The sequence below is a fragment of the Mobula hypostoma genome, chromosome 2, assembly GCF_963921235.1.
Source record: "Mobula hypostoma chromosome 2, sMobHyp1.1, whole genome shotgun sequence".
Taxonomy (NCBI): Eukaryota; Metazoa; Chordata; class Chondrichthyes; order Myliobatiformes; family Myliobatidae; genus Mobula; species Mobula hypostoma.
In genome coordinates this window covers 74,892,902-74,908,178 of record NC_086098.1, presented here as the reverse complement: position 1 = coordinate 74,908,178, position 15,277 = coordinate 74,892,902, and the positions used below count along the sequence as shown (strand labels likewise).

The following is a 15,277-nucleotide window of genomic DNA, read 5'->3' as shown; positions in this document are numbered from 1 at the left end:
ATATTGAGGCCATGATTAAGAAAAAGGAGGTGCACAGCTGGTATTGGCAGGCAGGAACAAATGAGATACTTGAAGATATAAGAAATGTAAGCGAATACTTAAGGAAACCAGGAGAGCTAAAAGAAGACATAAGGTTGCTCTGGCAGACAAGGTGAAGGAGAGTCCGAAGGGCTTCTGCCGATATATTAAGAGTAATAGGATAACAAAAGACAAAATTAGCCCTCTGGAAGATCAGAGTGATAATCTATGCGTGGAGATGGGGGAGACCTTAAATGGATTTTTTTTCATATTTACTTGGGAGATGGGCGCAGAGTTTATAGATGTGAGGCATTGCAGGAGTGAGGTCATGAACCCTTTAAAGATTACAGAGAAGAAGGTGTTTGCTGTCTTGTGGCAAATTAGGGAGGAGGATAGCGAATGTTGTCCTCAATAGGTTTCTTTTGTTTAAGAAAGACTCTAAGCTAGCAAATTAGGCTGGTGCGCTTGACATCAATAGTAGGAAAGTTATTGGAAGGTTTTCTCAGGGATTGGATGTATAAGTATTTGGATAGACTAGGACTGATTAAGGGTAGTCAACATGGCTTTGTGCATGGTAGGTTGTGTCCAACCAATCTGAGAGTTTTTTGAGGAAGTCATCAGAAAAGTTGATGAAGGCAGTGGATGTTATCTCCGTGGACTTTAGCAGGACCAGCATGGGAGATTGGTCAAGAAAGTTCAGTTGCTTCACATTCAAATTGAGGTAGTAAAGAGGATTTGACATGGACTTTGTGGGAGAAGGCAGAGAGTGAATGTAGATGGTTACCTCTGACTGGAGGCCTGTGACAAGTGCTGTGCTGCAGGGATTGGTGCTGGGTCTGTTGTTTGTCATCTATGTCTGTGATCTGGATGATAACGCAGTAATCTGGAGAAGCAAATTTGCGGATGACACCAAGATTGGGGTGGAGTTAACAATGAGAAAGGCTCTCAAAGCTCACAGTGGGATCAGCACCAGCTGGAACAATGGGCTGAAAAATGACAGATGGACTTTAATGTAGACAAGTGTGAGGTGTTGTACTTGTAAGAAGTTGTTGAAGGCTAATTTGGAGTATTGCGTGCAATTTTGTTCACCTAATACAGGAAATATGTAAATAAGATTGAAAGAGTGCAGAGGAAATTTACAAGGGTCTTGACCTGGGGCATGGCAGAGGTGGGTGCAAGGAAGGTCCTGATAGCTGATTGATTTAAGTGCCGGGCTGAATTGGAAGGATTGGGTACAGGCAGAATTGTGGCAGGGAGGTCCAGGCCTCGGACCTGTCCCAGAGCGAGGAACGACTCATTCTTTGGATGATTTAAACGCTGGGCCAGGTTGAAAAGGTCAGAGTGTCGGGACCAGAGGTGAGGGATGGGGCGGTTTTGCTTGCTGCTCCGTGAAGTTTATTTCAGCTCTGCATTGAACTGAGGCTGTGGCCTGCTGGCTGCAGTGATGCCTGGCTTCATGTTTGTGGTCCTTCGTTTACTCGGCTGTACGATGAACTGAGGGTAAGACCTACTCCAGTTGCGCGATACCTGGCTTTGTGTCTTTCATAAAACTTCCGTTCTAAATGCCATTTGCTTACTTTTATTGTTTCAGTGGTTTCTCTGTTTTGTAATGTCACAACAGCATTTCCTTTCATTGCCTGTAAGAAGACTAATCTCAAGGTTGTATATTGTATGCATACTTGGATAATAAATGTATCTTGAGTTTATGAGAGGGCACATCCGTTCTGCTGTTGCAGCTGTTGAAGTCTCAGTGGCATCCCATATGTTCATTCTCAGTTTTGAATGGTTATGGGCGAGCAATTTATTTTGTTTAGCGATAGAGCGATAGTGTGAAATAGGTCCTTCAAGCCGTGCTGCCCAGCAACCCCTGACAATCCCTGATTTAGCGCTAATCTAATCAAGGGACAATTTACAATAATCAATTAACTTGCTAACTGGTATGTCTTTGGACTATGGGAGGAAACTGGAGGATCCAGAGAAAATCCACACATTCCACAGGGAGGATGTGCAGACTCCTTACAGAGGATGCTGGGATTAAACCCTGAACTCTGGCGCCCCGAGCTGTAATAGCGCTGCGTTAACCACTATAACCTTTCCTTTTCAAGGAGACTTTGAAGATATCCTCCTGTCATTTTCTCTATCCTCCTTATAATTTTTTTGCTGTGGCTGAGCACTTTGAGGAGTTTGATGTTTGTTATGTGAAGCTCATATCTCAAACAGATCCTTTACTCCCAGTTGAAGGAAAGTCAGTGAGCCAGTGGAGGGCAAAGTAAGCACTTCAAAGATAACATCAAGATCAGCCTGAAGATGAGAGCCTTTGTCGATTCCTCATGGTGGAACACAAACTTGTGGTTGGCTCCATTACTCCTCCCCCACCCACTAAATAGTCAAGGAAGAGAGCAGAAAATAAACAGGTGCTTCGTGCTGTCTGCCTGCGTTTGATCAGTCTCTCCCACTGCTGCCGGCGGGCAGAAGGTGCGGGAGTCTTGGGTCCCACGCTGCCAGGTTTGGGAGTGCCTGTTGCCCAGCAGCCAACAGGCCTCTGACGGCTCTCCTCAGTGCTGAAAGTGCCCCGCAGTTATGGGCTCACTTTGGGGACTCTGCATTTCATGTTGCTTGTGTTTTTTTGTTTACTGCTTTTTTTTTACTATTTGTACAACTTGATGGGGTGTTTCAGCGCTGAACTAACTACATCTGTGGTCTGTGACCGTGTGCTGAGGACTCACTTTGGGGGATTCTGCAGTTAATGTTATTTGTTTACTTTTATTGTTTGCACAATTTGTTGTTTTTTGCACATTGGATACTTGATGGTCTTGTGTGGGATTTTCTTTGAACAGTTTATATTGTGTTAATTTATTTTGTGGCTGCTTGCAAGAAGATGAATCTGTAGGCTGTATACATATTTTAGTGTACTTGAACTTTGAAGAAATTCAACATTACATCTAAAAACTGGGAAGACATTGTACTTAATAGATGCGCTTGGATGTTCAAGAGGAAGCGGTGCTACATCAGAAGCACCTCTACTGTGTGGCAGAGAACAAGCAGCAGCTGTGAAACAAAAGAATGAACAACCCACAAACCACTGCCACCACTTGCATGTGTCCACATTGCAGCAGAATATATGGATTCTGGATCAGCCTCTACAATCATCCGAGGACCCACCAATAGAGCACCTTACTCAACTCACAGTACTGCATGACTTGCTATCTGAACTAACTCGCTGTAATTGCAGGGGACAGTTGTCTGCCAGTGGATCTGGAGGATTTTATAGAGAGGAGGCCAGTCTCTGGTTCTGAAGCATGCAGTAGGCCAGATATCAATGAAATCTTGTAGACTTGGAGCTTTGCGATTAGTTTGAGGTCTTGATGTACTCGGCGGAGTTTAGAAAAATGAGGGAGCTTATGGAAACCTATCAAATATTGAAAGGCCTAGTTAGAGTGGAATTGGAAAGGATGGCCCCTATAGTGAAAGAGTCCAGGACCAGTGGGCACAGCCTCAGAATAGAAGAACGCTAATTTGGAACAGTGATGAGGAGGAATTTCTTTAGCCAGATGGTAGTGAGACTGTAGAATTCATTGCTACAGACAGCTGTGGAGGACAAGTCATTTGGTATATTTAACATGGAGATTGATAGGTTCTTCCTTAGACAGGGTGTCAAAAGTTACAGGGAGAAGGCAGGAGAATGGGGTTAAGAGGGATAATAGATCTGCCATGATAGATTAGCGGAGCAGACTCTCAATGGGCCGAATGGAGGAAGCACATTGATGACTTTGTAGTGTTATGGTTAGCATAACACTATTACAGTGCCAGCAACCTGGGTTCACTTCTGTCGCTGTCTGTAAGGAGTTTTTACACTCCCTGTGACGGTGTGGATTTCCTCCAGGTGGTCTGGTTTTCTCCCACGTTCCAAAATGTATGGGTTAGCAGGTTAATTGGTCATGTGAGCATAATTATGTGGTGCGGCTTGTTGGGTGAGAAGGGCTTATTACCATGCTGTATCTAAAAATTAATACAATAAATATCACAGCAACAATATTTCCTTTCATGTTTCTAGTATGCAGTGGGTCAGGCCCTATGGTAGATTCATCGCTTCAGGTTATGGTTTCCATGTAATTTTTTAGAACTTAAAGGTACAGTGTGGAGCAGGCCCTCTGGCCCAATGAGCCACACCAACCAGCAACCCACCTTTTTAACCCTCACCTAATCATGGGGCAATTTACAATGACTAATTAACTAACTAACCAGTGCATCTTTGCCTGTGGGAGGAAGCCACAGCACCCGGAGGAAACTCATGCACTCACAGAAAGGACATGCAAATGTATTACAGAGGACACTAGAAATGTACTCTGAACTCTGTCCTGAACTGTAATACTGTAGTGCTAAGCACTGAGCTATCGTGGCACCCCATGTGGCTGATGTTGAATGAGGAGCAGGAACAGACCTGCTCTGCCAGTCAATGTAAATCAGAGTTGCTCTTCTAACTGAGGGAAACAGGACTGGTGAAGGATTCTCTATATCTCGTTGTATTGGATGAAGTGAGAGGTGATGTGCCATAGTTGATGCCGTCTCCTGCAGTTTTCCCTGGTGCCGTGAGGTGAATACAGTGACGGGTCAGCTCTTCAGTCTCTGGAAGGGCGGCAGAGAAGGACTTCTGTGACATCTGTGCTGTGTCTTGTATCCGAAACCAAAGTTTTTGAAGATGTTAACAGTTTGTGGTTCTCAGGTGCCTTGGTAAGTCTTCACTCCTGCCTCATGTAGGAGAAGAAACAGTTCTATTGTTCCAAGTTTTAAAACTTGAGTAGGGATCTGATATTCCCTTTAAAGTTACTTGTTATTCGCAATCTGGATATCTCTAACCATACCAATATTTAATGCCCAACTCTAAATTTTCCTCTTGAGAGCACGGTGGCTATCTTTTGGAACTGAGAAGCTTGGTCAGCCATTGAGAGTCAACCACGTGACATATTTCTGGAGCTGTATATTGGCGTGACTGAACTGATTGCCTACCCTGGAGGTTATTAATGAGCCGAAGTGGTTTTTAATGACAGTCCTTTGGTTTTCAAAACTGTTATTAGTGAGACTTTATTGCTGTGTAGGATTGTTAATCAGGCACTTGCATCACTTGTCCAATTGCTTAATGACTTCAATGCTTAAGGGGGTTTGATGTGTTTCTGTTGCTGTATGTGCTTTACAACTTGTACTAGATAGTGCCATGTGATGGAGTCAAGAACACAGTTTGAGTTCTTCAATCATGTTTAAAAATAACCCATTTTAAGTGAGAAGTTTGTGGATCTCATTTTAGATCATGATAATGGATAAAAATGGAAGCATGTCAGGAGGACAGAATTGATCTATCTTTCAAGGTCTTTAAATGAAAATGTACTGAACATTTTAGGTCTTGTCACTAGAATAGTTATCTGTTTACTGTAACCTGTGCTGTGTGCTACATGCACCTTGAATTGTATTTTATTATCTTATTTGTGGTAATGTTTTGTTTTATGCACTGTGTGTGATGTATGTTTTTGTGGGTACACTGTGGTCTGGAGGAATGTTGCTTCGTTTGGTTGTATACATGTACAGTTAGATGACAAAAAGCTTGAACTTGAGATGCAGGTTTAGTTACAGCCCTTTCTGTAAAAATGTTACTTTAAATGGTACCTTCAGCAGATTTTCACTAAACATTATGTTCATAATTTTTAAATGGAGATTTGATCATTACCTGTTATGCTATTACTTTACAGATGTCGTGGCATTTGTGGATGTGTGGTCTTCAACTAAGACTGAAAACTACTCCAAATCATTTATAGAACATTTGGTTGATATGGGTGCCACGGTATGTATTACTTTCCACAGCCATATTTTCAGATTATCACTTGAAATCAAGAATCTGTTGGTCTGTCTTGAATGTTATCAGCTGGGTTTTTCTTTCTTTTTCAATCTTTTTATTAATTTCAACATCATAAACATTACAAAAAATAAGTATAGAGCAATTAGGATTATATTGATAATAATTAATTTATACATGTATAAACTCAAATGGCACGTAATTAATAAGCCTCCCAAAATCTCGCGAAATCACCAATAAGATATAGAAAAAATATACATGAAAGTACAAAAATATCGTAAAAAAAGAAAAAAAATCCCATTTGGGAAAAAAAACGAATCTAACCAAACTAGAAGAAAACTAAAGAGGAAAAAAGAAAGGGCTATTGTGATATCGCAGGTAAAACCAATAGTGTTGCTACTTCCGCTCCTCTCCCCATATATTGAAGTAACAAAATAGAGTTGGAAAGGGTCAAATTACATCATGTGAAAATATTGAATAAATGGTCTCCAAATCTCATCAAATTTAATAGATGGGTCATAAATGACACTTCTAATTTATTTCTAAATTTAAACAAGACATAGTTTGGGAAAACCAATGAAATGTAGTAGGAGGATTAATCTCTTTCCAATTCAATAGTACAGATCTTCTAGCCATTGGAGTAACAAAAGCAATCATCCGACAAGCTGAGGAGTCAGATGAAGTTCTAACATTGGTAAAACAAAGATGGCGGTAATAGAATGAGGTTGTAGATCAATATTCAAAACAGTTGAAATAATATCAAAGATATCGTCCCAATATTTCTTCAACAAAGGACATGACCAAAACATGAGTTAATGAAGCTATCTCAGAATGACATCTATCGCATACAGGATTTATAAGAGGGTAATAATGAGCTAGTTTATCCTTAGACGTACGAGCCCTGTGTACTACTTTAAACTGTATCAATGCATGTTTAGCGCATATAGAGGAAGAATTAACTAGTTGGAAATTTTTTTGCCATTTCTCGGTAGGTAAAGTAAGCTTAAGTTCCCTTTCCCAATCGTTCTTAATTGTATTCGAAACATTTGGATTTATTTTTGTTACCATATTATAAATAATTGCTATTGAACCTTTCTGAAAAGGATTTAAATCTAAAATTTTTTCCATTATATCAGTAGAATATGAAATTGGAAAGGTAGTAAGAACGGTATTTAAAAAGTTTCTGATCTGTAAATAACTAAAAAAAAGTGGGATCTAGGTAAATTATATTTATTAGATAATTATTCAAAAGACATAAAACAATTATCCAAGAATAAATCAGAAAATCGTATTTTATCTTTTGTTTTCCAGACTAGATAGGCTTGGTCCAAAAACGAAGGATGAAAAAGAGAATTGGATACAATAGGGCTTGCTAAAATAAATTGATTCAGTCCAAAAAATTTTCGAAACTGAAACTATATTCGAAGAGTATATTTAACTATTGGGTTATCCATTTGTTTGTCCAATTTAGAAAAATCAAAGGGGAGTGGGGTCCCTAAAATAGAACCCAATGAAAATCCTGAAACAGAATTACATTCAAGATTAACCCATTGTGGACTTGAAACTGTGTCCCAATTCCATGTCCAAAATTTTAAATAACGAATATTAATTGCCCAGTAATAAAATCTAAAGTTCGGCAATGCTAAGCTGCCCTTTTAACATCAATTTCAGTTTTATTGTTGTGATTAAAGAAATTGCTTCTCACTTGACGTGAATTGCTGGTACCCCTATTTTGAGATTGTCCCGGTTCGAAACATTCCAGCCAGAGGAAGCATCATCCACTAAGAATTTTCACTAAGGTAACTTCTCATTCTTAAACTGGAACATAGGAGTAATCTACTTCCTATCTTCTCATAAAGCAATTCTATTTCACACCTCCCACCACGATCACAGGAAACAATCTGTGATCCTTTCTTACATTCCTTTAGATGAAAATATGTCCTTTGGATCAGAAGACAGGGTTCATAATATTGTTCAGCTGGGCTCTAACAAGGGTCCAGTATTATTGCAGAGGAAGGGTTGAGATGCTTCATCTCAGCATTTTGTGTACATTGATCTGGATTTCCAGCTTTGCAGAATCATTGCAGAGAGATGTAGTTACTCTGCGTATAAACCCTCCTCTTTAAAAACAAACAACATATGATTTGTCCTGATGAAGGGTCTCAGCCCGAAATGCTGACTGTTTATTCCCCTCCATAGATGCTGCCTTACCTGCTGAGTTGCTTCAAGATTTGTTTTGTTCCTCACCATATGGTTTGTCTCCCAAGCTGCTTTCAGCGCTTGATTGTTAACTTGTCCTTGCCCATGTCCTTATTGCAACTTGATATGTATTAACTGCATTATTTTTATATATTTAGGGGCAAAGAACAGGCCCTTTCGGCCCACTGAGCTGCACCACCCAGCAATCCACTGATTTAATCCTAGCAATATCACAGGATTACAATGAGCAATATTGAATGTTGAAAATAAGAGGTTTCAAGAAGTGAGGAAATAGTGCAAAATGTGCAACCAGAGCTATTATTGATTTATGGCAAAAAACTTCAGTGCCTCAATGTTATCATATGCTTCTGGGAAAGAAGGCTAGAATGATGCATAAGAGTGGGTATAATTTAATGGAACTCAGCTTTAGTGAGTTTCAAACACAATTCCAAATATGGTAGTGGTAAGTTATTGAGGGTGAAGGCAATAGAGGGGCATATTTAAGTCCTGTAAATAGGTGCAGATGTGGAGTCCAAATAGGTTAGGTAAGGGCAAACAACAGATGAACTCAGAGAATGTATGCAGCGGCAATTAACCAAGTGTTTGGTGACAGTGTTGGTAATCGGATGGTATTTCCTGGTAAGAATACTGGTAATTTTGTGTACATATCGTCTGAATGTGAGATCTAAGGGACAGTTTCAAGGTTGGGAATCTATTCCTTTCAATAGTAGTGTCAGGAACAAGGTTAAATACCAGGAAACATCCATTGGGATCATGGATATCTGCTTCTGTATTAAAGCTTACTTGCTAATTAACTTTCAAGTTACACAAAAGGATCTTTTGAATGATTTGTATGCTTGAAGTAGCATAAAGGAGCATTAAAATTATTTTTAATGTTTATGTATGATCACTTTTTTGCTGATAAGAGGGAAAATATATTAGACACATTTTGTAACAAAACAACGGAACTTAAATTTATACATTCCTTTTGTGGCCTTAAGACATTTAAAATTGCTTATGCAATTTTATGAAGTACTTTTGAATCACTGTAGCCAGCAAGTTAGATCAAAAGTCATTTTCTCCTTGTAGAGTGCTGACTATGCTTGGATTTGAGCAACATTGCTGTTTTGGCTTTATTCCTGTAAAAATATTCTGAACCAGTTTGAACATGCATGCGTAGACCATTTTTCTGGCGCTCAGAGGTTTATGGCCAAAATTTATTTTGTTGTTTATGCCCACTGTGATCTGAGTGGCTTTTTGGTTTTTAATTTTGCCATGTATTATTTAAAAAGTTATTTTTTATAACTCTCAGTCCAGGTGTTTCTTTTTTTGGAATGATAATCACTTATACCTTTAAACTAGAGTCCTAACTGAATTTACGGAGCTTCTTCAAGGCAAGTGTTTCTCAAAGAGACACCATGTATCATTCAGGGTTTTTCAGTTTCTTATTTCCTTATGACATGGACATTTGAGTCAATGTTGGTCTTCAGAGCAATCCTATCACTTCTTCCTGTTCTCTCACTTAGTCATAAAGCACTACAGAAGAGAAACAGGCCCTTTGGCCCATCTGGTCCATGCAGAACTATTACTCTGTGTAGTACCTGGACCATAGACCTCCATAACCCCCTCCCAATCATGTGCTATTTAAATTTATCTTAAATGTTAAAATCAAACCCACATCCACCACTTCCATTGGCAACTTGTTCCACAATCTCGGTGAAGAAGTTCCCTCTCATGTTCCCCTTAAACTTTTCACCTTTCACCCTTAACCTAGTAGAGAACTAAAGGTCCTCAGTGAAAAGTTTCCACTTTTGTCTACCACCTTTAGACATCGTTTGTGTCCATTAATTTCTCCCACTTTTTCTTCTGCCCCACCCCACGCAAATTCTTCTACCAGCAGTCAACATTGCAATAAGTTTTGGTTGCCATTTAACTAAGTTTTTGCAATGTGAAGGGGTGAGGGAGCTCAGGTGAAAAGAATGCAATTATGGGATCTTGAAAACTTTGCTCAGAGGGCATGGCCATGATTTAACTCAGGCTGCCAAAACTGAGATACCTGCAGCACTTGTGTATTGCCCGTTGGATAGCTCCCTCAATGTGTGTACTAAAAGGGCAAATGAGAGTCCAAGGTCAGAAGTTAGTGGTGCTAGTTTGGTCCTTTGGCCCAACCTCTCCATGCTGACCAAAATGCCCTATCCAAGCCAGTCCCAGTTGCCAGTGTTTTCGCCCATAACCATCCAAATCTTTCCTATCTATATACCTGTCCAACTGGTACCTGCCTCAACCACTTTATCTGGTAGCATATTCTACATAGATACCACCCTGTGTAAAAATGCTCCTCAAGTTCCTCTCACCTTGAACCCTTTCCACTCGTTTCTTGATTCCTCAGTCCTGGGAAAAAGATGAGGTAAGTGTACTCAATTTCCGCCCTCATGATTTTCTGTATCTCTATAAAATCACCTCTCAGTCTCCATGGTTCCAGGGGAAAATGTCTTGGTCTGTCCAATCTTTCCCTGTAACTCAGTTCCTGACATTCTCAGAACTGTTTTCTGCACTCTTTTCAGTTTAATAACATCTTGTTATGTTTTAATTTGAAAGGACTAAAGCCAGCTTTGCATAACATATGGCCCCTGTCAACAGCCCATGTTACTCTCCAGCCTCCGTAGGTCCATATGGTTATTAGTCCCATTTATAGATTATTGATTGACTCTTTCACGTAGAAACAATTTCTCCATGTAGATTGATGAGTGCTTTCAAAAGCACAGGAAACTTTGAGGTCAATGGCAAGGTTGGAAGGGAGTACTGCTGGCTGCAGAGCAGGGTGGGTGGGATCTTTCATGATGTTAGTGGTTCTTTTCCAGCACTTTTCTTTATGTATGTCCCTGATAGTGGGTAGGTGCTGGTGATGCACTTGGCAGTTATGACTCCCCACTGTAGAACATCCATTGTAAAGGTTGACGGTTGTGATAAATTATGAGTGGGAGGGTCTGGGTGCATTATATTAATTATAGTCTCTGCATCTCCGTATGCTGGCATTGTCAACCATATCGACATCCTAGAACCAGAGTCACAGAGTCATGCAACACAGAAACTGCCCTTCGGCCCAACTAGTCCATACCAACAAGCTTCCCATCCAAGCTAGTCCTATTTGTTTACATTTGATCCTTAGCCCTCTGAAACTTTTCTATTAATCTACCTGTCCAAGTACATTTTAAATGTTAGTGTAACTGCTTCAGTCACTCCCTCTAGCAGCTCACTCCATCTACTGACCACCCTCCAATTCCTTTTAAATCTTTCTCTTTTCATCTTCAACCCATGTCCTCTAATTCTTGATTCCACAACCACCGCTACCCTATAGATCTTTATAAGATCACCCCTCATTCTCCAATACTCTAGTGAATAACGTCCCAATGAGCTCAGCCTTTCTCTGTAATTCTGTAGTCCCAGCAACATCCTCGTAAACCACCCCTGCAGTCTGCCCATCATTTCAATAGCAGATGGCCATATAACCATGAGACAGAGGAGCAGAAATAGGCTATTTGGTCTGTTGAGTCCTCCATCTCACTGTAGATGATTTATCATCCCTTTCAACCCCACTCTCCTGCCTTCTCCCTCTAACCTTTGACGCCCTTGCTAGTTAGGAGTCTTTCAACCTCTGCAGCTTCACAATTGTCTGTGATAGTGAATTCCTCAGATTCGCCACTAGCTACAGAAATTGCTCCTTATCTCTGTTCAAAAAGGACGTCCTTCTATTTTATGGCTGTGCCTTCTGGTCCTCACTATTGAAAACACCCTCTCCACAAGACCAGAACAAAACACAATATTGTTACAAAAAACAGGAGTTTGTCCCCTCAAAAAATGAAAATGGTCTTGCTATTGGTCTTCAGTTGTTTGAAATGCATTGCTGTTTTATTGTTGAGTTTTGTGATTAAACTATTTTTAAAAGAAATAAAAATTGATAAGCAATTTTAAAACTACCAAATTTGTTTGCAGGTCTCAAAATACTTCAATAAGCAAGTGACACATGTGATATTCAAGGATGGACATGAAAGTGTGTGGAAGAAGGCTCAGAAAACGGGTGTGAAGTTGGTGTCTGTACTTTGGGTGGAAAGGTATTGATAATTCAATAAACCTGGAAAAACTATTGCTTTGCATTTTAAACTTACTTGAAAGCAAGGTGGTAAGTGGATTTTTGAGATTAGTTGGAGTGTATATTTCCCTTGAAATCAATATTTTACTCGGAGGAAAATCATTTGACAAAGTACTGCATTAAATATTCTGCATGTTAGATCTGTAGCATGAATCAAAAAAGCTGGTCAAGATCTGAGTTTTTGTTTAAATTAATGGGTGTTTGGAGCCCATTCTTAATCCACGATTTTTCATATTTTAATTTTATTGTTTGGCATTTTTCTATTTGGCAATTGATCATAACCCCAAAACATAGCACAGGCTTTTAGTTTAATCTAATCCTTGACATCCACGGTTCCTTGGATTTCTTGTCTTTTACCTTCACCTTTCACAGGAACAGATTTACCTTACACTGTCAGCTTGTTGTCTCTGCACTTGTTCCATAATATGCTTACCTTGTGTCTGAGGTGAAAGCTTTACAGCTGTGTGTTGCTCACTGCCAATGTACCAAGCCTCTTAAAGTGAAAAAGGATTGCACAAGCTAGAAATCGATTTTGCTGGAGAAGCTCAAGGCTAGGCAGCATCTCTGGAAAGAGTAACAATTTGAATTTCACATATTCAACATGTTAGGAACAGCTTCTTCCCCTCCAACTGAACAACTTTCATGGTTTTTCTTTATTTTGTGGCTTCTGGAGAAGTCGAACTTAAGAGTTGTGTATGGATACATAATTTGAGAATAAATTAATCTTTGAATTGAGGTTATGAGAAACAACTACCTCGGTGGCAACGGGTGGAACAAAAGGAATTTCTCGAATGGTGTAAAGTAATGTGATAGTTAAGGTCAGACAAAAATCAGAATCAGGTTTATTATCACTGGCATGTGACGTGAAATTTGCAGCAGCAGTTCAATGCAATACATAATCTAGCAGAGAGAAAAAAAAATAAACAAGTAAATCATATATTGAATAGATTCAAAAAAGTGCAAAAACAGACATCCTGTATATTTTTAAAAAAAAATGAGGTAGTGTCCAAAGCTTCAATGTCCATTTAGGAATTGGATGGCAGAGGGGAAGAAGCTGTTCCTGAATCACTGAGTGTGTGCCTTCAGGCTTCTGTACCTCCCACCTGATGATAACAGTGAGAAAAGAGCATACCCTGGGTGCTGGAGGTCCTGACTTTCATAATGGATAATCATATTGGATGCTGCCTTTCTGAGACACCGCTCCTGGCAGATGTCCTGGGTACTTTGTATGCTAGTACCCAAGGTGGAGCTGACTAGATTTACCACCCTTTGCAGCTTCTTTCGGTCCTGTGCAGCAGACCTTGCATACCAGACAGTGATGCAGCCTGTCAGAAACACAAACAAGGCAGGTTATTATTCTTAATCAATTTTAGTTTATAACAGTATATCATTTTTATATACATTATAGAAATAAAATGCAAGCAGGCTTTTTCTACTGAAGTTGGGTGTGACTTGAGGGTGAAAGGTGAAATGGTGAAAGGGAAAATGAGGGGGCCTACAGACAGAGGGTGGTACGAGTGTGGAACAAGCTGCCAGCAGAAGTGATGGGTGCAGATTTGATTTCAACATTTTAGAGAAATTTGGATTGATATGTGATTGATAGTAGGGGTATGGATGCCGAGTGATAGTTTGACACAGACTAGATGAGCTGAAAGGCCTGTTTCTGTGATGTAGCGCTCCGTAACTCCATGCCTCTGCTGTTTTATTCAAAATCGGTAAACAAAATATGAGAAATCCAGTGGGATTTTTATGATATTTACCATCCTGTTACAATGCTGTCTGCTTGTCCTGGTAATGTGCAATGGCTCAGCAGACTGTTGTAACAAAGGAAAAAATCTTAGCAATAGGTATGAAACCCTGTTGGTTTCCTTGGCTGCGTAAGTCTAGGGAAGACATACTCTGGTCCTGCCAAACCCGTGAGATTGAGACGACTCTCCCATCAACCCCAAACCTCGGTTTGTGTAGATGCTGTATAATTTGCAACCCTGTTACAACTCAGTGCCAGAATCAACAGACAACACACTGCATACGATTAAAGGGATTATATTTATGAAGGTTAAAGAAAAGTTTGCAAGGAAAAGAAAGAGAAAACAAAAAGGGCCCATTATAATTAAACAGTCAAATGTATACCAGTTGGAGCTCAATTCATAGAACATAGAACAGTACAACACAGTACAGGCCTTTTGGCCCACAATGTTGTGCCGACCCTTAAACCCTACCTCCCATATAACCCCCCACCTTAAATTCCTCCATATACCTGTCTAGTAGTCTCTTAAATTTCACTAGTGTATCTGCCTCCACCACTGGCTCAGGCAGTGCGTTCCATGCGCCAACCACTCTCTGAGTAAAAAAAAACCTTCCTCTAATATCCCCCTTGAACTTCCCACCCCTTACTTTAAAGCCATGTCCTCTTGTATTGAGCAGTGGTGCCCCGGGGAAGAGGTGCTGGCTGTCCACTTCATCTATTCCTCTTAATATCTTGTATACCTCTATCATTTCTCCTCTCATCCTCCTTCTCTCCAGAGAGTAAAACCCTAGCTCCCATAATCTCTGATCATAATGCATACTCTCTAAACCAGGCAGCATCCTGGTAAATCTCCTCTGTACCCTTTCCAATGCGTCCACATCCTTCCTATAGTGAGGTGACCAGAACTGGACACAGTACTCCAAGTGTGGCCTAACCAGAGTTTTATAGAGCTGCATCATTACCCCGCGACTCTTAAATTCTGTCCCTCAACTTATGAAAGCTAACACTCCATAAGCTTTCTTCATTACCCTATCTACCTGTGAGGCAACTTTCAGGGATCTGTGGACATGTACCCCCAGATCCCTCTGCTCCTCCACACTTCCAAGTATCCTGCCATTTACTTTGTATTCTGCCTTGGAGTTTGTCCTTCCAAAGTGTACCACCTCACACTTCTCTGGGTTGAACTCCATCTGCCACTTCTGAGCCCACTTCTGCATCCTATCAATGTCTCTCTGCAATCTTCGACAATCCTCCACACTATATACAACACCACCAGCCTTTGTGTCGTCTGCAAACTTGCCAACCCACCCTTCTACCC

The 15,277-nt window shown here is 40.3% G+C and overlaps 1 protein-coding gene across 2 annotated transcripts in view; it reads left to right on the top strand.

Moving 5' to 3' along the window:
• Nucleotides 1-15,277, top strand: part of mcph1 (microcephalin 1) — a 292,116-nt gene that overhangs the window by 4,906 nt on the left and 271,933 nt on the right. For both annotated transcript variants that reach the window (XM_063038928.1, XM_063038934.1), the window contains exons 3-4: nt 5,760-5,851; nt 12,056-12,174. In XM_063038928.1, coding sequence (XP_062894998.1) covers nt 5,760-5,851; nt 12,056-12,174 — 211 coding nt within the window. The remainder of the gene's footprint in view (nt 1-5,759; nt 5,852-12,055; nt 12,175-15,277) is intronic.